At 40.7% G+C, this 23478-nt stretch overlaps 3 protein-coding genes across 4 annotated transcripts; 1 reads left to right on the top strand and 2 right to left on the bottom strand.

Annotated features, from left to right (window-relative positions):
• Positions 1-606: 606 nt before the first annotated feature.
• On the top strand, positions 607-10910 carry rab4a (RAB4a, member RAS oncogene family). Of its 2 annotated transcripts, none has more exons than XM_004539479.5 (8): positions 607-767; positions 2831-2911; positions 4930-5044; positions 5709-5771; positions 6010-6164; positions 6291-6386; positions 6585-6730; positions 8033-10910. In XM_004539479.5, the coding sequence occupies exons 1-7, from the start codon at positions 752-754 to the stop codon at positions 6698-6700; spliced, it is 642 nt and encodes a 213-aa protein (XP_004539536.1). In that variant the 5' UTR covers positions 607-751; the 3' UTR covers positions 6701-6730; positions 8033-10910. The 2 variants fall into 2 exon arrangements, with proteins under 2 accessions (XP_004539536.1, XP_023011202.1); XM_023155434.3 differs by lacking the exon at positions 607-767 and adding an exon at positions 1847-2344.
• Positions 10911-11714: 804 nt separating this feature from the next.
• ccsapb (centriole, cilia and spindle-associated protein b) lies at positions 11715-18156 on the bottom strand. The gene is made up of 5 exons (XM_004539480.6): positions 18008-18156; positions 16704-17110; positions 15779-15838; positions 15310-15530; positions 11715-15228 (listed from the first exon to the last, which is right to left on the bottom strand). Exons 2-5 carry the CDS (start codon positions 17083-17085, stop codon positions 15046-15048), a joined length of 846 nt encoding a protein of 281 aa, XP_004539537.1. The 5' UTR covers positions 17086-17110; positions 18008-18156; the 3' UTR covers positions 11715-15045.
• An 834-nt stretch (positions 18157-18990) lies between these two features.
• On the bottom strand, positions 18991-23048 carry acta1b (actin alpha 1, skeletal muscle b). Its single transcript, XM_004539482.5, has 7 exons — positions 22896-23048; positions 21929-22065; positions 21101-21425; positions 20577-20738; positions 19951-20142; positions 19651-19832; positions 18991-19489 (listed from the first exon to the last, which is right to left on the bottom strand). Exons 2-7 carry the CDS (start codon positions 22055-22057, stop codon positions 19346-19348), a joined length of 1134 nt encoding a protein of 377 aa, XP_004539539.1. The 5' UTR covers positions 22058-22065; positions 22896-23048; the 3' UTR covers positions 18991-19345.
• Between the last annotated feature and the right edge of the window lie 430 nt (positions 23049-23478).

Here is a 23478-nt window from a genome sequence, read left to right as displayed (position 1 = left end):
GTTTAGAATCACCAGTGCACGAACATGCATGTCTTCAGAGTAAGGGAAGAAGCTGGAGTACCCAAAGAAAAATATGTGAACTCCACACAGCTAAGCCCAAACCAGGATTTAAGCCAGCTGTGAGGCAACAGTGCATCTTCACTTGGGAGTGAAGAGATTTGGGACAGGAGTGATGGGAACACATATAGTTTTACCTTTACCACTGTCCCATTAATAATGCACACAGGTATGACATTTTCCTTGATTTGACCTACACTGGTGGATTTAAAGTTAATTTCAGTCGGGACAGGTCAAATTTGATTGGAGCAGTCTCAGTGTACAGAAATATGTAGCACATAAATTTTAAAAAATATTTATTTTTTAAGTTTTAGGATCCCTAAAACATAAAAAATTAATATTTTTTATACCTTAGGAAAAGTCATCCAATTTCAAAATAAAATAATTAATATTTATTCGTTTAGTCACATGTAAAAATTGACCCAAACAGCAGTCTGTGTCAAAAGTCTCAAGCAGACACAGCGCCACCCTGCGGCTGCCTGAAGACTTTACAGTGATCCAACGGTTCTTCGGTTAGGAGCACAGACGGCTTTTATTTTGAAACAAACCGCGTACGGGAAGTCGGAGGGGAAAATCAGCTGGACTCCGCGGAAATCACCAACAGGAGTATTTTCCTTTTATTTAGCTAGCTAACCATCTGTCAACTCCCATTTCTCCCTCCCTTCTTTATTGCTGTCAAACCGCCACACTGGCGATGTCGGAGTCGTACGGTAAGATAGCACTTTTGACCTGTGGCCACCGTTATCATCCTCCCGTAGCCTCAGAGATGGGATGGGGCAGGTGTGCCCAGAGAGCTTTTTCTCATCGTAAACAGATAGCTGACAGGCTAACCGAGCCGCCGCTGAAGGCTGCTGGCCTTAAAAGTTGCCTCGTCAGCGTAAGGAAACCCACAAAGGCTGTACAGCAGAGTTTAGTGTCGCCGTGTGCAAAAAACGTACCCACGGTACAAGGTTACAAAGCTCCCCGGAGGGTATCGTAAAAGACAAGGGAAGCTGACACCTGGCTGGGGCTTGGTGCAGCTGTAATATCTGACTGAGCTGCAACATTACAGTCATATATGAGGCATTGTTTTCTTAGCTTGACCATTTTACACCAAAATAATGATTATTTTGCTAGTTTAGTGGTTTAATTGTGGAGAAATTCCTCCGCTGCACAGAACAGCTGACTGTAGTTTTTGTTTGCCTACATCAAAGCCTCCACAATATTTTCTTTGTGAGGGGGGGGGTACTTAATTTTTTGTTTGTTTTTCATTAGGATGATACCTATATCAATATTTGAAAGCTATAAAATCAAGCAAGTAAAGCCATGCGCTGTTTGTTGTTAAACATCAGTTTATTATGGCCAAAGCATCACAGTATTGTGCAGCATATGCTTGAGCCTGACTGATAAATTGATTTTGGGAGCCGATGTGCACAGTTTGTCACAGTTATATATCTGAAACCCATTTAGAACACCTGCCAAGAAAATTAAAGACAAAAATCAAATTTCTAGTTTACTACTCTTAAAATCATTCTGTAATCCACAATTTAGTCTGTGCTGGACTGTGGTGATGTGGTGATATGATTTGTCTGCACCTTGATTTTTGCATTGTATTTTATCGCAGGTGATTCTTTTCTGTCTCGTATGAAAAAATGTACTTGTCCTCTTTAGCTATAATAATACTACAGGAGTATATGCTGGTAAATGTGGGTGTTTGCAAGGCTACTGCAGAGATTACTGGATTTACTGGACTTCATAACAGTGACGGTAACTCTCACCACTCAAGTGGGGGGAAAACTAAATTTAAATGAGCTACAAAATATATGAAGCTACAGTTTCTGATTTCTCTAGAATATTTTGAAAGGTCATGTTTACGGAACTTGAGCCACACCCTCATTTGTTTATATTTTGCAAGGAAAATAAGAAATAGGTGCAGCACTTTCTTTGAAACATGCAAAAATATATGGAAATACAGAATATAAGGCAAAAACAGAGTTTGTAATGAGTGTGAAAGTCAGGATTTGGTATTCTTCAGCACAGCCTGAACTCTGTTAGACAGGTTTTTGTAATTTCTTTAAGTAGTCTTCAGGAATAGTTCACTGGACTTCTCAAAGGACATTCAAAGCTCTTCATTGGATTTTGACTGCCTTTATTTCTGATTTCTATCAGGATGATCCCAAACTGCCACTGAGTTTCACTCCAGTTCTTGTGTAATTTGGCATACCTCAACCTTTTCTCCCTGTTTCCTTTCCTTAAGAACAACTGAGTTTGTAGATGGATCAACTGAAGGATGAGTTTTATCTCTCAGGTCAAGTTATTACAGTTCACTAAAACTAAACTAAAAAAATAAAACTGTTTTTTAAAGATGGACTAACTGACATGACATTGACTAATTAAACTAAACTTATTTAGTTTGTTGTCACATGTAGCTTCATTAGGCCTTGGTACATTTGGTTATTAAGGCTTGGAATGACTGTGAGCTAACTGCCTGTGTTTGTATTATAATATCTGTTCTGAACCCCTGAAAAGCACAACCCAGATTACAATAAATAAGAAAGCTAGCACTGAAGCTAAACACTAAAATGAAACGAGCAAACTCACTGTGGAAATGAAACTAAATTGACAAGAAAAACGAGCTGGATATACCAAACTAAGACTACAGTAACTGAGCTTTTCCCACATTTTTCTTGTAATTTCCTGTCGTTTTAGCTACCGTCTATAGCAACTAGTTTCATATAGTCTGATAATAATAGCCCAACTGATGTAATGTGTGTCCTTGCTTTTCCCTTTGCAGATTTCCTCTTTAAATTCCTGGTGATTGGGAATGCTGGAACGGGAAAATCCTGTCTTCTGCACCAGTTCATAGAGAAGAGGTGTAAGTCTGAAAGATCCATTACACTCCTGACTGTTTACTGCAAACTACAGCACTACATCAGGGAATTTCTTCAGGCAAATGAGACAGTAAATATGCCAGTAATTTCCACATGTTAAAGATTCCTAGGATGGAAATCAAGATTTCAACATTTTAAGTCAATATTTCATGAGTGAAATAAGCAGTGAAATTAATGGATATGACTGCATTCTTAATCCATGGATTTAACTGTGTGCATTTATACTTGCATTCTGAGTTTTATAGGCAAAACTAAGAAATCTGTCCTGTTAACTTTGGGTTAAAGCTAAGCTTCTCAGAGCTGACACGCTGGAAAGGGGGTTGTGTTAGATAAGAAAAGCATTTACATTTCTAATATTGTTGAGGATGATCCACTGTAATGACAAAACTATTTGCTCGTCCACCTTCACACTCATATAAACTTGAGTCTCATCCCATTCTTAATCCATTGCGTTTAATATGTCAGCCCACCCTTTGCAGCTATAACAGCTCCAGATCTCTTCCACAAGATCTAGGTGTGTGTTCATGGGAATTTCTGATCATTCTTCCAGAAGTGCATTTGTGAAGTCAGACACTTATGTGGTTTGAGGAGGCCTGGCTTGCAGTCTCTGCTCTAATTCATCCTAAAGGTGCTCTGTTGGGTTGAGGTCAGGACTCTACAGGCCAGTCAAATGCTTCCATGCCAAACTTAATCATATATGGACCTTACTTTGTAAGTAAACATGTGCAGTCATGTTGGAGCAGGAAGGGGCTATCCCCAAACTGTTTCCACAAAATAGGGATCATGAAATGGTCCAAAGTGTCTTGATATGCTGAAGCATTAAGAGTTTTCAGTCAGACAAGTGCTGTTCTCTTGGCAACCACCAAACTCATACTTGTCCACTGCTCTAGTGTCCAGTGGCAGTGTGCTCTTTACACCACTGCAACCGACGCTTTAAGTTGTGTTTGGTGATGCATCGCTTGGATGCAGCTGTGTGGCCATGAAGCTATCTATGCACTGTCCTTGAGCTGATCTAAAGGCCACATGTAGTTTGGAGGTCTGCAGTGATTGACAAAATTGACTTTTTTATTTCTAGACACTGTGTGTGTGAGTTGCTGTCGTTCTTAAATGCTTCCACTTTGTTATAATACAACTAACAGTTGACTGTGTAAAATTTAGTAGTGAGAAAATTTCAGACTGGACTTGTTGGGCAGGTGGCATCCTATCACAGTACCACGCTGGAATTCAGTGAGCTCCTGAGATCAACCCATTTTTATAAATGTGTGTAGAAGCAGTCTGCAGGCATAGGTGCTTGATATTTATACACCAGTGGGATTTGAAATGACTGAAACACCTACATTCAATGATTGTGATGGGGGAGTGAATGCTATCGGCAATATAGTGTATGTGAAATTTGCCAGTCTGAGCCAATCTGATATATTGACATGTGGTCAATTTCCCCTTGTTTTTCTTCAGAATGACTTTCCAGTTCAAACATGTAGAGCTCAAATACTCCAGTGTCAACTTGCCATTGTGTAAAGTAGAGCAGTGTTAGTGTGTGAGCAGAGTCAGAGGTGAACCGATTTACTGGAACTGCACAGCAGCAGGGGAGGAGTGGGTGTCAGTAGAGATTGGAATGAAATTTCATATTCACAGATGCGAAAGGAGGCAAAAGTGTGAGTGACATCAAGCTACATCACATTTTACACCAGGTTGAACCACATTTTAAGGCATGAAGGGATACATTTATGAAAAAACAACTTCTAAATGTGTGATTTTTATGATTGGTTCTGTTTTTTAAGGGTGAAACCAAAACCTACAACCAGACTTCAGGAGAAAAACTTCAAAGAAAATCATTGTCTCATCTACACATGCTGAAATTGGCTTATTTTTCATTGAAGTGCAGAAGCAACAGTTGTTTTCCTTACAGCCACACAGTGATAATCATATCATCCCTATTAATCCCCCTTATTTAATAATATTAATGCATTTACATGTTTTATGTATTTTTTTTTTTTTCTAGTCAAGGATGAATCTAACCACACAATCGGAGTCGAGTTTGGCTCTAAGATCATAAGCGTGGTCAACAAAATGGTCAAGCTTCAGATTTGGGACACCGCAGGACAAGAGAGGTTCAGGTAGGAAAAAAGCCCAACGTGAATATGCACTTGGCACACAAGTCATCTCTGTTATGCTGCAGACATTCAGCTAGCAGTACTATAGCTTAAAGACCAGAGTAACAGACACGGGAGTTTTGGAAGGTAATGGAGAGCTCAAAAAGCTGTTATTAAACTCGGCTGCCTAATTGATGTCCTGAGTAAAACAGGAATAGTTTTGTTGCTTCTGATTATTTTATTTATTCAATTTTCTGCTATAGCTGCTATAACAATTTAAGGCGAATCTGGTGAAGATATTTTCCAGAATTGCTTTTTTTTTTTTTTTTGAGGTAGCACACGCCAGGAATTGGTTCTGTTGTTTTGTCCTGGCTAAATGCAGCTGTCTGAACAGAGGGTGCACTGAGCAGCAAACATGACACCCACTCACTAGTGATGCATGCCCCAGACGGTTAGGTCTGTCTGTGCATTGCCACAATCCAGCTCACGTGGACTGTAGAGCTAGCAAGTTAAAGACCAACCTGATTAAACTGCAGCAGACATTTAAGTAGGTCTCTACAAAGTTCAGGAGTTAAATGGTTTTTCACACATGCATTGATGTTTTTTCTTTTCTTCAGGGGGAATGTATTGTATACTTCCTGATTGTTCTCAATGTATGTCTACTAATCTGTGTGTGTCTGTGTGTTAGGTCTGTGACCAGGAGCTACTACAGAGGAGCAGCAGGAGCCCTGCTGGTCTATGACATCACCAGGTATCACACAATGTGATGCTAGACTTTTCACATTTCTCTAATTTGTTCCTCCTCCTCTCCTCTCTCCACCCTCTTGCCTAAGACTAAAAGGAATTGAGGATGCACAAACTGAGAAATATGATAGGCTCTGTGTTTCAAGCCTCTAATTTATTTTTGTTTTCTAATTAGCTTCCACATCTATTCCAAACTGTAACATGTCATTACCTGCCATCCTTTTTATTATTATTTTTTGTTGCAGTCGAGAGACGTACAACGCTCTGACCACATGGCTGAGTGACGCGAGGATGCTGGCGAGTCAGAACATCGTCATAATCCTGTGTGGGAACAAGAAGGACCTGGATGCTGACAGGGAGGTCACCTTTCTGGAGGCTTCCCGCTTCGCTCAGGAGAACGGTAAGACCAGCAGCTGATTATTGGGAACGATTCCTGTTGTTGTTGTTAGATGTGTAGACCATCAACTTCAAAGAATTATTGAATTGTTATTTATTATAATGTGTTCATTGTAAACTGATGTAACAGAACTGATGTTCCTGGAAACCAGCGCTCTAACAGGGGAGAACGTCGAAGAGGCCTTTGTCCAGTGTGCTCGGAAAATCCTCAACAAGATAGAGTCAGGTATGAGCTGTAGTCAACACCCTTACCTGTGTGTGCCCCAGCGCTTATTCTGTCAAACCACATCGAACTTTAACAAAAGCCTTTTGCAAACTTATATAGATGATTAAAGCCTTTTCTTAACTGTCAGTAAACTAAGCACAATAGGTGTAAGTTGGTTATCTCGCTGACTGTTCACTCATGTGATCTCTTGTGTTTCAGGGGAGCTGGATCCAGAAAGGATGGGCTCAGGTATCCAATACGGCGACGCTGCTTTACGACAGCTTCGCTCTCCTCGTCGTGCTCAGCCACAGGGCACCCAAGAATGCGGCTGCTAGTGGACGTGTCCTGTAACACATACAGACGAGGTGAGGGGGTCCTGAGTCTGTACTGTCTACACAGCATTAAAATGAAAAGGTGTCTGAGGGCTTTCAAATAAGGAGAACCTGTGTTTAGAAGCTGAAATTATGCCTTCTGCTCCCCGCAGTGTCTCTCAGATGTGCAGACTCAGTAATTCTATATTTAGTCAGTGCCCATTTTTGCTTCTGCGCACTTGATCCACCCATCATTTGAAAGGAAGCCTTCATTATGATTGTCCAAGACAGTAATCATGAAGGCTGTAATCATTAAATAGTGGCATAAAGTAAAAGGTGGATGTATGTTATTACCTACATATTACACAATAAGATGAACGTAGAAATTCTGGTGTCCATAACTATTTGCACCAGACTTTGGCTGCACTGATGCCTGATCGCTGATAGAAAGTCATTACACCACAGTTCCAGCTGCAGTCTGACAGTTTTCCCTGTTTACATGTCAGATTATTGCTTTTGCCTAGATATTATTATTATTATTATTGTTGTTGTTGTTGTTATTGTTATTGTTGTTGTTATTATTATTATTATTAGCATCAGAACACTATGAAGCAGTTTTGCTGATTCCTACATGAAGTCCAGTAAGCACTCCTCAGGGCGCTAAAAACCAGACCAGCGGCAGATATTTAAAATAGCTTGATTAATTGTGATGATCTCATCTATGACTCTCGAGTAAGTGGAAATGTTTAATGATTCAAGTTTTCTTGTTTTTTTTTTTTTTTTTAATTCTCATTCCAGCACATGTATTTACATGAAGTGGAATTACAGTTTTTATTTTTGGTCCCTGTTCAGGCCAATGAGGATAAAACACATCAAGAGCGACAGAAACAAGAGCAAGAAGTATATTTACAGTGTAAATGACAAGTCAGTTTCCAAGTGTCAGATTGTGTGCGGTGGATTGTAGCTGAGGATCACCAGAGCTGAAGAGACTCCAGGGAGAAACGATCACTGAGTCTTGTGGTTCTGCTCTGCTGGGTCTTTAAAGTTACTGGAGCCTCTTTTTCTGGAACTGCTGGTGTTTTACAATGAGTCAAAAAATAATTTGAGAGAATAACCTTAATTCAATTTAGACGTAATGTTTTTTTTTTTCAGTGGCAGATTCAATTTTTTTTGTAATAGCTAGTTGGTCAAAGCTCTGTAATTCTTTCTTGCTTCATAATGATGAGAGATGATTAAGATAACCTTTATTAACCTTTATTAGTCCCACAAGAGGGAAATTTGTTAATTACTGGGTGGACAGCCTGATATTGATAAGCTTTTGTATATTTCTGCAACATCTGTGTGTTTTATATGCAGGTTTGTGAAGACCAGGAGAAAAACAGCCATGTGAGACCTGATAACGTGGGGTTCAGATCGCTACGCTGGTGACTTCTCCCCGACCTTTGACCCCTAACCTTTGCACGGACCCCTCAGAACCTTGTTGCCATGCAGATAGCTCAAAAGACTTCCCTGTCACGCCCCCTCCCAGAACTTAAAGATCTCCAAGGTAACCAGAGATCAGCCAACAGTCTGCTCTTCTATTGGACCAAACTGTCCCTCCAACCAAGACCACCCCCAACACTTCTCTCGTCCACACACCTGCCAACCCAGATTACCACATTTTAGATTTCCCAGTCGACCCTCCAGCTACTTAAACAGACATACTAAATACAGATTTTTGGAGCAAGCTCCACAGACCTTTAGATTGAGCTAAACTAACTGCCCCCTGGCTCCAGTTTGATACTTAGTGCACTGATGCGTGGTCTTGATTTTCTCAGAAAAAAAAATTTCTCGTCTTGTGGAAATAATCCTTCGACCACATGCTAATTTAAGTCCCTTCCCTTCCACAGGTCTTCTGCTTCTCTTGCTCTAATTATCTGCTAACTCCATGCTTGCATTTGCAAACACACCACTAACAGTATCCTGTGTAGCTGTGCAGTTTGCACTTCTTGTGTGCCACCTCCACTCCCTTTCTTCACCTGATATCACTGTTTGTATTCTTCTTAAAATATCCAGACCATCATTGCAACTGAATAATTATGCATAGGATGTGATGTCATGGGTTTGATGTCACAGGAGGAAAAAAAGATGAGGTTGTGGTGGATGAATGGCTCAAATCTGAGTGTTGAAGTGGATGGGATGAGAATTGGCACCCTCAGATCAGACCCCAGGCTGTAAAAGGGTGAATTACCCGCTCTCAGCTGAGACTGAAGCAGATTAATCTACCTGTCCTCACCTGTGGCCACAAGCTGCGGGTGTTGAACTAAAGAATTAGTGGACGAACAATCCCCAGCTGTAGTGTATGGGGTCTGTTAGAGATAGAGTAAGGATCTCAGTCAGTAGAAACACTGCTCCTCCATGTTGAGGTGTTTGATGCATGTCCTATGGGCTGTTGTCAGACAAGCTGTTGAGATTGCATCTCTCAGCTGGACCATTAAAAACTGTGGATGCTGGGAACAGGGAGGTCTAGGCATCTCTGCTTACACTGCTGCTCTCATGGCCTTCAGCAGGAAATGAGTGGATGAGAAACACTTAATTTGTTTCTTTCAAGCAAAAGCAAACATGGAAATATTTGTACTTCCATGACCTGTTACATTTTCATTGTAAAAATGTGTTTTGAGAAAGGGGAAAAATACCGTATTTTATTAAAATTAGCAGAAACATGGATCTTTTCCTAAAACAGAGTCTTTAACGATGTTATTTCTCTATTAAAAAGCATGACTAATCAGTAACAGTGATGGTCCCAGGGCAACACCTTAATATTGATATGATATTGCAGGAAATACACACACACTTTTACATCCCCCTTTTTCTCTCCTCCTCTCCCCTAAAGCATCCCTGTACCTGTACAGTGTTTCTGTAAATAGTTTGACGCATGTTTTCTCAAACAAAATATCAGAGTATTTCATTATGAAGAGATATTACGTGTATATTATAATAGATATCATATTCAGCATCTGCTTCGTGCTCCACTGCATCATTATCATTTGAAGCAACTATACACTGGCAACTTGTAGCAGGATACTAGTGATGGGCAGTACTCAGTATTTTTAATTTTTTTGTTAAACAGGACAAGCTGATTCAGATTTTATTATGAATTATGAGGGGAAAGATTCTGAAACAAATTTTTATTTGTTGTTTTTGGGGTTTTTTTGACAAGCTCACAGATAATAAACAGAGGTAGCCTGACATGTTCTGTGTAGACACTGGGCTTTCATTTGTGTTAAATGAAGGTACATCTTTGAATTCACAAGTCAGCAACCGCAACTGACTAAAATGTTGGTGTAAAACTTTCTTTATCCAAAGTTTTCCACTCAAGTCTAATGACTGACCTGTCGTACATAAATGTTGCCTGTTTACATGAGTGCTGACTGCTGCCAGATGTGGGGTCATACTAACTTGTTGGTTTTTAAGTTTTAACGATGGTTTGAGGCTTATCCAGTGTGTGCTTTACTCCTTGTTATCTCCTGTTGTTAACTTTGACCGTGTTAAGTCGGAGGAAACGATTATGAGGCGTGTTTTGCATCAGAGCATTCACGCGTCGCATCAGCTCAGATATACTTTAGATCAGGGGTATCAAACCCATTTTACATTTTGGGCCACATATAGCTCAATTTGATATCAATTAGGTCAGACCAGTAAAACTATCGACTAATAACATATAGGCTTACAGTTGAAAAAATAAAGGTGTAAATTACAGGAAAACCACTGGCAGTTCATTACCTCCCAGTTATCTACTTATCATTTAATTAAAAAAACAGACATTTTCTGTTAACTTACGATATGTTTTAATTTCTATAAGGAAGCATGGAAAAAAGGTTTTCTGTTATGTGATGGAATCTAACAATAATAAGAGAGTCCAAAGTTTATGCCCTTGTGAAGATTTCACATTTTCCAAAGCCATACGAGGGGCCTTCTCTGGCCCCCGGGCCATACGTTCACCTTCCCCGCTTTAGATGATATTAGCCATTTTAAAACGCGGATTTTGAATCAGACACTTCAAATGTTTCCCATCCTTCGGTGTTTGATATCTGATGGTGGCTTTGGTTGTTCTCTATCATGTGTTTTTCTCATCAGGTCATTTGTTTGTATTTATGTGTGTCCTTTTTTCCTGTCATTATGAATATCATAGATTTATAATTTATTATGTATGATAAAGGCATATGTTTTTAAAATAAATACTACTACAAATCCAGCATTGTCTTCACTAAACGAGACTTTTTTACCTACAATCTTTGACCAAGCAGAAACCATTTCAATGAGCTCTGTGAGCTCTGATGGATGGAGTATAGTCAAACGTAAAATCAGAGGATTCCTTTTATTTGCAACAGTCATAGATTCAGTAAAGGGTCATTCAATATAAAATCAATCAAGTATGAAAAACGTTCCCACTTTGACAAACTTGTTTTGGATTTAATCTGAAATGTTGCAACAATGATATAGAACGTGTGAACACCAGTGAAGTTTCTCAGTTTCACAGCTGTAATGTACAGTACTGCATGTGCATATTTACTGCATTTCAATAGCAGTCCTCTAATCTTCTTGACCACTTATGGAACTTTAGATGTCTAGTGTCAATGTTGAAAAGCCTGCTTAGCTTCTGAAATCAGATGAGATAGAGTATGTCCAGAGCAAAGCTAGGAGATGAGCCTGGTTATCAAACAGTAGGTAAAACAGATCTTTCATGCGATCCACCTAACCCAAATGGTAATAAAAGCCTTGAAAATGTATTTACATATATATATATATATATATATATATATATATATATATATATATATATATATATATATATTTATATTTGCAGGACCTTTAAAATTGTACATGGCCTTATTAAATATGCTAAATTTATTGTACAAAAACTTAGTGTAAACAGACTTATTTCAGTATACAGCAGGTGCTTGATAATGTACTGAGAGACCACACCATGTCACTGCAAGAATCAGGATTAAGACAATGAAAATAGCCTGTTAATATTAAATAAGTCTTGAGAATAATCACAGATGTAAATGTATTTTATTAAAAGCTCAGCGTAACACCACGTAAGCCCACCTGTTTTAAATCCTTTAATTATGACAATGAAGCTTGTTCAAAGCTCAATATGTAAACAAAGAATGTACAGAATTAAGCAGTTTTACAGTTGTTACATCTGTTGTTAGTAAACTAGACCAAGTACATCAGTTATTTGTCATGCAAGTGCCTTCACAATCACGTGAAACTCATTTTTCACTAACATCATCCTGCACTGTGAAGCGTGAATGAGTAACGTGTCAGGAATGTTTTGGCTTGGTGGATTTCTGCCACACATTATCATGTAAACCTAAGAAAAACACATAGTGAGTAAAATATCTCCTGACTAGAGGTACACGTCTAAACAGTCTAAGTCGACTATAAAGCTTTGTCCCAATAACTAACAAAGAAGTAAGGAATGTATCGTCCTGCTTCCCTCCTGTTTTTTGAGATTGTCAAAGTTCATCACATCTAAAATCACAAAGGCTCAAAACCGACTTTTAAAGCATCAAAATATTGCACCAACCTGCATTTCATTATAACTTAAAAGCAAATCTTAATGTAATACTGAACTCAAAGTTTCAACATTCACAGAAATCAAGTGTGAAAAAGTAAAAACAAAAGTAAAAGCGGGGCCACTAACCAAACTATCATCTGCAAAATATTTACACCAACATATTTTATCTTTGTTACATTACTAGATCTGACTTCTTGTGGTTTGAACAGTCATTATTTGAGTTTACATACTTTTGTCTAATGTTCATAAATTAATTACATGAAAACAACACAGTGATTAAATGATCAAAGCGCTTCTTGACTGGCTGAAAACCAAACAGTACATCAGCATAATGTGTTTGTATGCATTTCCTGTTAATGGTTATTTAAGCTGTAACTGACTCTAAATTAATAACGATAAAGACGTTTGGCCTCAACAACAAACCAAAGGGAGCTCAACACGCTCTAGTTTAATGACATGCATGCAAGTAGCAATTAATTTTTTTTAAGTATCTTCCATCTGCCAGCGCATCAACTGCAAATCCAACACTCAATCAGACAGAAGGTTTTAAATACAGAGGCTTAAAACGGAGCCAAATCACATAGATTAAAATATTCTGATATTTAGTTTTGCTAAATATCAGAATATTAAATTGTTGAAAGCAACAGGACAACACAGATTTTGGTTGCCTTTCATGTATGTGCTTACATAGGTACTAGTCAAACCCTCACAAAGGCCTATTCAAAAACTGGAAATATTTCTAGATGACACAAAGAGGTGATAAACCAAACCATAAGGAAGCTTTTTTGCCACCACACCAAAAACAAACAAACATACATACATTTTGACTAGGACTCTCAACATTAACGCATCATCATGATTAATGTGATTAAAATCTTTGGCGGTCAGAATGGACAAACTTTGGACAAACTGCCCGAAATACATTGACGGAGACATTTCAGGGATTTTGAGTCATTCTGCAATTCAGATGGGTGAATTGCATAAAATTTTAATCGCGTTAAGTGTGATGACGGCTTAATCTGCATTAATGTTGACAACCCTAGTTTTGAGCCGTAAGTAAAAAATGTATTTATTTCAATTTCAAGTTATTTTCTCAGAAGTTAGTCAAAGATTTTACTCATGGATGCCAAAAAATGTTTGTTGTCCATACAGCTTCCATACATGCTTGTTGTTTTTGTGACTTAAGTTATTGAAGTCAGCAGCAAGTCAGCTGCAAGTCGATAGACTGTGCTCCGTTAGCCAAACACAGTCTATCGTTTTTGCGTCCCCTGTAAATCTTTCAGGTGTTGTCTGTGCAGCACTTCTCTGTAGTTGGTTATTTTCTCTGAATGTTTCTAAATCTGCTTGTGTTTTTTCTATTTACCTGTGCTTTTAAAACAAAAAAACTGCAGTGTGTTCAACTCTCTCTGATGCTGCTGCTACTTGCGTGTGTGGATGTATGAAGGAAAGTCCGCAGTATCCACAATACCGTTGAGACCTTAGCACCAAAATGATTAAGAACAAAGCAATGCTATCAGTTATAAAACCACTTTAAGTCACTAACGCATCAGAGTTCATGAAAATACTTGAAAATGCAATGTCACAAAACACGTGTGATTTTCACTGTCAGCATAAAGTGAGTCACTACCTAACAACCACGTCTGAACCATCAGGAGGGACACAAACGTGAAGCAGCTCCCAGCATTAAAAATCCACTCTTACATATCAATATATCTATACATCAATTAAGTGTACTCAGCTGTACTCTGCACAAATAGGAAAATATGCACATTAAAAGTCAAGTGAATTTGAAATAAAACTTTCATCTGATTAAACTACTCCGAGTTCTTGGCATAAATTTGTGTGTCTGTGTGCGCACACAGGAAATGACGTATTATTATATACGTTCACACCATTGTTCACTTTACCTCAGAAGAACAAGGCTCTATCTTTTCGACATGTCCCACTGTAGTTTGAGATCTATGTATAAAAATATGGGTACATCTTATACAGCATGTATTTAAAGGGGCTGCATCAAAGTATGGCTTTGACATACGTTTGGGACTCCTCATCCTCAACTAAACTTGTGTATTACAGACGTATCCATTATTTTTACATTTGTTATAAAGTATCTTACTCTGTAAAATACATATTATTGTACTGTCTTAGTAAAAGCGGTTTATAGAAACATGGAGGAATAAGCCACACAGTGAAACTTAACATTGAAGGAAAGTCAGCTTCCATCCTGAGAATCTGTTTGAATCCATTTCATGTTATCATTTACATGTGTCGGTGTTTAACCCTCAAGTGACCATGCTCCTTTAGCCACTAAAATGACCAAGTGTGGTCATTTATGACCCTATTATATTATATGCAAGAACTCTTTTTTTTTTAAAGGGCTCTGTTAGTGCTTGTGCTCTAATATCATTCAATAATGCTTTTTATGCTCTTTTGCATTGTTTATGCAAAAAACAGACCTTATTGTCTGTCTGTTACTTCTATTAAAACTATTTTCTTTGTTTCAATAATACTAGGGGAAAAAAAGATTCATTTTAAACCTTGAGGTATGTTTGTTTTACAGCATGCCAATTTTAACTCTAAAATTTAGGGGAAAAGAACATTTAAAAAAGGAACTGCAGAAAACTCTAGATGAAGTAACTATCAAATTCATAGTAGGGAACATTAAAGTAATCCCAGTATAAATATAGTCCTACTCGGCCACTTGAAGTTTAAACTTTAGAGGTGAGAGGCAGTGATGGCTTCAGTTTTGTGTTTGTTGTCTAGAGTCATCCTGATGTAGAGGGTCTTTTTTCCGGTTTGTGTCCTATCGCGAGCGAGCCGAAAAGCAACGCATGTACTCAGTTAGCCAGGGGTTGAACTCAGGTTGGACCACTTTTCTGGCCTTGTCCAGGTCAGCAGACTTGGCTCTCCGCCGCTCAGACCGCTGAGTCTGGATATGACGCTCCACCTCCCGCCTGGTCTTAGCACGCAGAGCTGATTCATAGATCTATCAGGTAAACAAAAATCCAATGTAACAACAAGCTTCTGTATGTACCTGTCAACAAATCCACTATGACAGTAAAATAACCTCATTAGTCGAAGCCACTGGGCCGACGTTGTGCGTCTTCCTTCCTGCAGTGTCTGCATCTTTCTCCCCCGACCCATACAAGGCGAAAGGATGTCTGCTCTCCTTACTGTCCTCTCTGGGCAGTCGAGATGGTGCAGGCCTGACCCGCTGTGATCGCCGGGGTTGCCTCAAGGACTTTGAGGGTTTACTCTGCTGTGGTCGGGGTCCTTCAGAGTCTCTCTCTATAAACAGAAGAAGCAAACGGGCTAAAGCACCACCAACATGGAAGAGGAACTCACAAAATAAACCAGAGGCACTATAAACTATCTATGGACGTTGCTTATAACAGAGAGTTGTTTGCTAAAAGCAAAATACAAATTGATTTAACTTTAATCAACTTTCAGTTCATCATTTCATTAACAGTGTTTATTATAAGGCTTTTTCATTTATTTATTTTTAATTGACTCAGCAACTGTTAATTACTTATTACCTCTGTTGCTGGCTCTCTGCTCCTCTTGTAGTACCTTTGTCTCCCTCATAGCATCAGATGCTGGGCCAAAAGAGCAAAGAAAATCGTAAGTTACAGTAAAGTATCAAGCATGTATCCCTACAATGCAGTAATAGGACAACTGAATGAAAAAGAAATAAAGGAGCTGGACAAGAGGGCTCAAATTTGGAGAATAAACTTGACAACCAAAAGCTTTGAGTCAAAGACTTAAGAATTTTTCTGGGAACATTATTATTACTATTATTATTATTATTATTATTATTATTATTATTATTATTATGAACAACCCACATCACCCACTGCATGAGTATTTGAGTGGGCTGAGCAGCTCCTTTAGTCACAGACTGAAACACCCTCGCTGCAGGAAGGAGCGCTTTCGCCGATCATTTATCCCAACAGCAGTTAGACTCTATAACTCCTCAATCACAATGTCATAAGTCACTGGACACTGTGAACATCCACGGTCACCACTTCATGCATAATGGACCTTCCATGTGTATGGACATTTGCAGGTATATATGTATGTATATGTATACATATGTATATTTAGTGTCTACATGTGTGTGTGTACATGTCTATAAATAGGAATAGTAGTGGTACAATAGCTATATCAAGCTATATACTTTGTCTTCCATATTTCCAACCATATCCATAATCACATACTGTGTATGCTACCATTGTATATAGTGTATTATCTTACTTTTTTTCATTGATTGTACTTATTTGTATTTTTGTATTTCCTTCTGATATCTGTACCTGAACTGAGGTGATGCAAAAATTTACCCGTTGTGGGATCAATAAAGTCTTATCTTATCTTTATTATTAATATTATATTTTCGGTGGCTTTAATACATAATATTTAAAATGATACATCCCAGTATGTTATTAAGGGTTTTATACAGGTTACCATGAAGTGCAGACTGTGCAGCAGGCCCTGTATCCTCCTCCTCTTCTTGAATAGGAAGCCTGGGTACGGGCCCCGAGGTTCTGCTCTGCTCCTGCTGTGTGTCCGTCCTCGCACCCCCACACTCCTCTAGCTCAGCCTCCGCGCGGCCACCGGTATCCTCCTGGTCCCGTACCTGGTTCTTGCTTGGAGGAATAGGAGGACTTCTACCTCCCGAGTCCGAGTCAGTATCGGAGCCGCTCCAGAACCAGGGGTTGTGCGTGTGTTCCAGCAGCCTGCGGGTCAGCCTGTACTTCAACATCTCCTCGTAACATTTAGTGTACGTGTCCCATTTGGGATCTTTGAACTTCTTCATGTACTCCGAGCGGATCCTCTTCGCCACCATCTTGCTCCTCTGAAAACTCTATAAACTGAAAAAACAGCTTGTTGTTACTCAAGCAGAACACGCCTAAACAGCCTCCACGCCCCTTTACACACAGCTCCGTGTTTGTTAGCACCGCCAGACATTTAAAAGATAATGGGGAAGCCGTTAAAACCAATGACGGAGCAGCACGAGGGGTTCCCCCTCCTCTAAGGAGCCCGCCTACATCCTGTCGAAGGCGGATGCAGGCGGGGGCAGTTTGCTTCCTTGTGTTAGGAAAGAGGACAAAAGACAAATCTGGGGACAATTACATAGTAAATGATCCATTTTTAATTCATTTAATCGGCGTTTCGTTTTTTTAAATGGCCTCCGGTAAAAACCGTTACATCGTTAAGAGCAGAAAGTTCCTGAACGCGATGACGTAAGTGCCACCTTCTCCTCTGATTGGCCGCAGAGGTGTAAACTGCTCTTGAGTATTCCAATTTACAGGTCGGATACAAATCAGTGTGAAAAAAGGAAACAAGAAACAAAAAAACACGACAGGCTGTGAAACGCATTCAGCTACAGCTCTACAAGCCTGTCCTCACTGCTGAAAAATGCTGTTCCGTAGTCCAGCTAATCAACACCTGCGTACAGAAAGCACAAGTGTACCATACGCCATTAGGCTGTAACTGAGAATCAGTGAGCTGGCTATTTATTGCCTGTAGCTTTTATAGCTATTACCTCCTCATGACAAATGTGTTATTTATAAACCTCCATTATTAATCATATGGCGCTAATACTGACACAGGGCAGTGATAATCGCCTGTCAGCGCCCGCAGGTGAAGCGCAGTAAACGTTAAATGTCACAGACCATCCATCGTCACTACTCAACAGCAGTGCGCGCCTGGCACGGAGAAATTCGGGGCTGTAACTGTCTAATTTTGCGTACAGTAAATATACTCACATCGGGGTCGGATTTCACGGAAGCAGAGCAGGACAGATGGCGTTCACAGTGCCGCTGCTGTAATCACACACGGGACTGCGTCTCCGAGCTTAGCTCCGCCCACCTGAAGACGTTTTTAAAAAGCCAAACACACCCGCAACAGGTGGCCCCGCGCCGGGGTGTCAGGAATGCCGTCTGTGCGGCCATGGAACTTGTACAAAATGGCAAAAGAGGATGGAAATACAGTTTGTTTTTGTCGTATAAGGTATGAGCCGTTTAGGCTTCAGTGATTACACCTAGGCCAACTTGTTAAGATAAATGGTGCTCTGTAGGGGGGAAAACAGGAAACATGTTGTCTTACAATAGGCTACTCGGGTGCTATAAATGATGTGCGCGCCTGCAGCCTACTCCCAAACCTACATCTACATAACCTGTGAGCTTATATGCATATAAGGTATAATCCTGCGGAGATGACCCACGGTACCCGGAGTCTGGTTGTGTCTAAAGATGGTCTGGGGGCCGGTGGGTGAGCTCCTATGGTCGTGCAGGGAGGGTGTCAGGTGTCGGATATGCTACTAATCCAGTCAGTCTAAAAGGCTGAGCTGCTGCTGCCTTCGCGCATTCCTGGCAAGTCAAACACCGACTGTCGGCAACTGCTCGAAGGCGTCGCCCTTCAATACCTCTTTCACCTAGCAGCCCCTCCCCCTGCCTCTCGTCCATCCAAATATGATCCAGACATTAGTGCCAGCTCGCGTTTAGATGTCCATGAATGCGCCCTGCACCTGGTCTTTCGTGGAACAATTAGCCGCACTATGTTTCGTTTAGTGGTTATCCCGGTTTATTTCCCACAGTTCTTGCAGGATTTGTTGAATACTGTAATATTGCATTGTTGGCTTATGGCAAATTTATCTTTTAAGAGATAAAAATATATTTATCGTCTGATTTCCCTGCGCTTTTGTTTGTCATCCTCTGCCAATACCGGAAAAACAAGACCAGGGGCAAAGTTACCAAATAATGGACTTTAATAAATTATCAATATGTATATACACTTACATTCACATGTGTTGGGCAACATGTTGTTCTTATTTTTTTATTAAAGTTTTTTTGGTGGATGCATGGTTCAGTGGTGGTTTTCACAGCCTTTCTCCGTGCAACACAGACAACAGACAGCCATAAAATATGCACATTTTTGAAAGGATTAAAAAATGCATATGAATGTCAGCAGCGCGGACAGACAGTCCATCGACAGCAGAGTGTTGTCGTGCCGCAGAGGTCGATCCTCCTCCTTGCTTGATCTCCAGACGGCTGGTGGTAAAAATGATTGAGATGATGGAGAAGCTGGAGAAAAAGATGAAGGATTTAGAAGCACTTCCTGTGGACAATGCTGGGGCCGGCCTCGTCGTACTCCTGCTTGGAGATCCACATCTGCTGGAAGGTGGACAGGGAAGCCAGGATGGAGCCACCGATCCAGACGGAGTACTTCCTCTCGGGAGGAGCAATGATCTGGAGGAGGAAAGAGTGGATTAGTAAAGTGCCGGTTTCTATAAGTAAACAAGTGTTCAGTGAAATCGGGTGCGTATTTGCCAATTTATGCATAAAATATTTCAATCTTCTTGTAAACTCTGAAGCTTTTGCTTCTCTGATTTGAGTTCAATTTCAAGTACCTTGATCTTCATGGTGCTGGGAGCCAGGGCAGTGATCTCCTTCTGCATACGGTCAGCAATACCAGGGTACATGGTGGTACCGCCGGAGAGCACATTGTTGGCGTACAGATCCTTACGGATGTCAATATCGCACTTCATGATGCTGTTGTAGGCAGTCTCATGAATACCAGCAGACTCCATACCTGTTCAGATGAGATGAAAAAGTGTTAAGAAATTATTACCCGGTATGTACCAGTAGCCTCCATAAGTCTATTTGGTGGCAAAAACTTTTTTTTTAAAAGAACTGATTCTTTGAAGTACCGATGAAGGAAGGCTGGAAGAGGGTCTCGGGGCAACGGAACCTCTCGTTACCAATGGTGATGACCTGACCGTCGGGAAGCTCGTAGCTCTTCTCCAGGGAGGAGGAGGAGGCAGCGGTGGCCATCTCGTTCTCGAAGTCCAGAGCCACATAGCACAGCTTCTCCTTGATGTCACGCACGATCTCACGCTCGGCTGTGGAGTTATAAGTTGATAAGTTATTATTCAGAGTGCCAAAAGCGTGAAGCGTGAAATACTAATGTGCGTAATAACACGGATTTAATGGGCTAAACTACACAAATTCTTCGCTGTTGTGAACATGTACACATCTTATTTTCACTCTATTTAAAACAATATCTTTACATTTAAGTATCAATATGCTCGCATGTGGGCATTAATAGGCCTCACAAAGTGTGACAATTATTTGCTGCGCCTTTTTATCTGTATGGGTAAATCTTTGATCAAAGCATGTCATAGCAAATTATCCCAAACACTGCTAATAAAAGTGAACGCTAACTGACAATTTAGACTCGTCTTCGCCCAGATAACGTCTTGCTAGAAAATGTTAGTTTCCTTCTTTCTTTTTCCTCTTTCTTTCAGGCCGTGTTGATTATTGTTCAATTGCTCACCAGTGGTCACGAAGGAGTAGCCACGCTCAGTCAGGATCTTCATCAGGTAGTCGGTCAGATCGCGACCAGCCAGGTCCAGACGCATGATGGCGTGGGGCAGGGCGTAACCCTCATAGACTGGGACGTTGTGGGTCACACCATCACCAGCATCCAGCACAATACCTATAGAGAGCCACGGAGAAAATTTAGTAAAGTCCGAGCGACAAAAAACGAAAAAAAAAAAAAGGTTAAAAAATACGTTTTGTGCGTAAAATCATGGGTAAAGTGGGTGCTTTGGGGGTGAATTTACGAGATAAAGTCAAATAAACCTACATGAACAGTTCCAGAAAGGCTGGTCGAGTGTGCGTAAAAGTTGTGCGTAAAAGCGTTTTGTTGTGAAATTGCTCCCTCAATAGTTATTGTCATTTATGTTAGATCGATTGACTATGTCAGTAACATATTATTAAGTAATAAGGTAAACTAGCTATATGTGTTTTATGTGTTTAGTAAGCTATGTTTGTTTATTTGTTTTATGTCAGTCTTACCAGTGGTACGGCCGGAAGCGTACAGGGACAGCACAGCCTGGATGGCCACATACATGGCAGGGACGTTGAAGGTCTCAAACATGATCTGGGTCATCTTCTCCCTGTTGGCCTTGGGGTTCAGTGGGGCCTCAGTGAGCAGGGTGGGGTGCTCCTCGGGGGCCACTCTCAGCTCGTTGTAGAAGGTGTGGTGCCAGATCTTCTCCATATCGTCCCAGTTGGTGATGATGCCGTGCTCAATGGGGTACTTCAGAGTCAGGATACCCCTCTTGCTCTGGGCCTCGTCACCGACGTAGGAGTCCTTCTGACCCATACCGACCATGACACCCTGAAGGGAGGAGAGAGGGGAAGATAAAAGGAAGGTTAGCCGGGGACGTCAACTGATCCATACAGATGTGCGACCTTTCCTGGACAGATTAAAGTCTTCGGACAGACACAGTGACCATTGCGTAAATGTGCCACATATCAGTCACAGAGACAGACAGAGCAGTTGTGAAGTTGGCACTTCATCTGTTACTAATTTAAAGGCTGCTCCAGGTAAAAGAAGCCAAAAATATTGTGACTGCGCTGATATCAGCTGCGCAAGCAGCTGAACTTTTACAATCATTTTTAGCAATAAATGTTAAATGTTTTAACAATCCAAAATGTTAATTTATTGTTTTTGTTTATTGCATTTTGATTTTAATTTATTTTTTGGAAGGTTAATTGTATTTCTTGATATTGAACGGTGTGATGGGTGAGGTGTGACAATTAGTGAGTGTGAAATAATGACTGACGCCAATTAGTCCAGGCTAATATCAAGTCTATCGGTTAATTTTCTTCGCTGTTTACCTGGTGGCGGGGACGGCCGACGATAGAGGGGAACACGGCCCTGGGGGCATCGTCTCCGGCGAAGCCAGCCTTCACCAGGCCGGAGCCGTTGTCGCACACAAGGGCGGTAGTCTCATCGTCGTCACACATGTTGGCTTCTGTAAGAGAGGAGAGGAAGACAAAATATTTGAGTTTAAATCACATCAAATCCATAATGTATGTGACAGAAATGAATTACACAGTAAGGCGTTGATTAACTCTATCATTATTTTGTATTCTCATCCTACGTGTGGCTAAAAAGACTAAAAATAATTTCACGGAGCATGAACCTGTTCAAGTCCACTGCTTGCGCTATATAAATCTATGGTGCATTAACAAACCAACGCTTGATGAGTATCTTTTGTAAACGTCAATTAAATCTTATTAAAAGTAACTGATATTATTTTTAAATTTTCTATTGGAATTTGGCCAGACTTGTCTAAGATTTACTTTTTTATTTAATCTTAGAAGAAATCAAGGCTCTAAAATAAGCTAAAGTTGAACCAAAATCCCTAGTATTCCCATTGTCTCACCAATCCTCCCTCAGGTAAATTTCTCTCGTTTTTAAATTGTCATAAAGTAGAACAGCTTAAGATCAGACCAGAAACTCAGTCCAAATGTTTTATCTACCTATCTATCAATTTATCAATTATTTAGTCTATTTAATTACAGATCTGATAGTTTAGGCTTCTCCTGTCAAGCACAGTGTTTGTGTTCTGCCTCCTCAACTGTAAACAGTTCTTCTTCCTTCAGGTCTCTCCTATGGTCTAGCTATCCTCCAGCAGTCGTGTTGCCCCAAATCAGCCTCAAGTCCTATGCCTCCTGTCCCCGGTGGTCCTTCCTAATTTTTGCCCCTAAGTAATTGCAGTGGCTCCCCGGTTAAGGCTTAGTCTAGTGTCCCAGCCTGGATGAGTGGCTTCAGGAGTGTCAGGTCCTAGCAGGGTCTTACCTTAGGGGTGTGTCTGCGGCTCGGAGAGAACGACCCAACCAGTGCTGCTGCTGAACCAGCTACAGTCCTTACTGCTGCCTGTCCACCTTTTATACCGAACGTCCACCATTCACAAACCTCAGCACTGGCCCCCATCCCGGCCCTCTGCCATATTAGGATACTGACAGGCCGAGGCTAGGGAGTGGGTGGAGGTGGGGTGCCGACGTGAAGGCAAGGAGGGCACTCCATCAATCGGATTTCAGGAGGGGATCACAAGTGACGCTGCGCGCCCCCGACGTGGAGAGAGCGCGCGCCATATATGGAACTGTCGCTCTGACCTCCCATCAAGGCTCGCGGTCCCACCTCGAGGGCCGTATAAGGACCATGCGGACCACTGGGGAGTGTTTCTAGGGGAGACGCCAATTGCTACCAAGCAGGGTTATAGATTTGTTGCTAGTAGGCCTCATCCAGCCTTAAAATGGGAATATGCTTCCCTCATCTGAACAGATTTAGGCCACGGTGAGGGCCAGGGCTTGAAGCAGTGACTGACAGGTCAACCAGGAAGAGAGCTGTACAGGGCCAATTAATAACTCAATTAATACAG

The sequence above is a fragment of the Maylandia zebra genome, linkage group LG1 (genome assembly GCF_041146795.1).
Source record: "Maylandia zebra isolate NMK-2024a linkage group LG1, Mzebra_GT3a, whole genome shotgun sequence".
NCBI lineage: Eukaryota > Metazoa > Chordata > Actinopteri > Cichliformes > Cichlidae > Maylandia > Maylandia zebra.
This window is presented reverse-complemented; position numbering and strand designations above follow the sequence as displayed.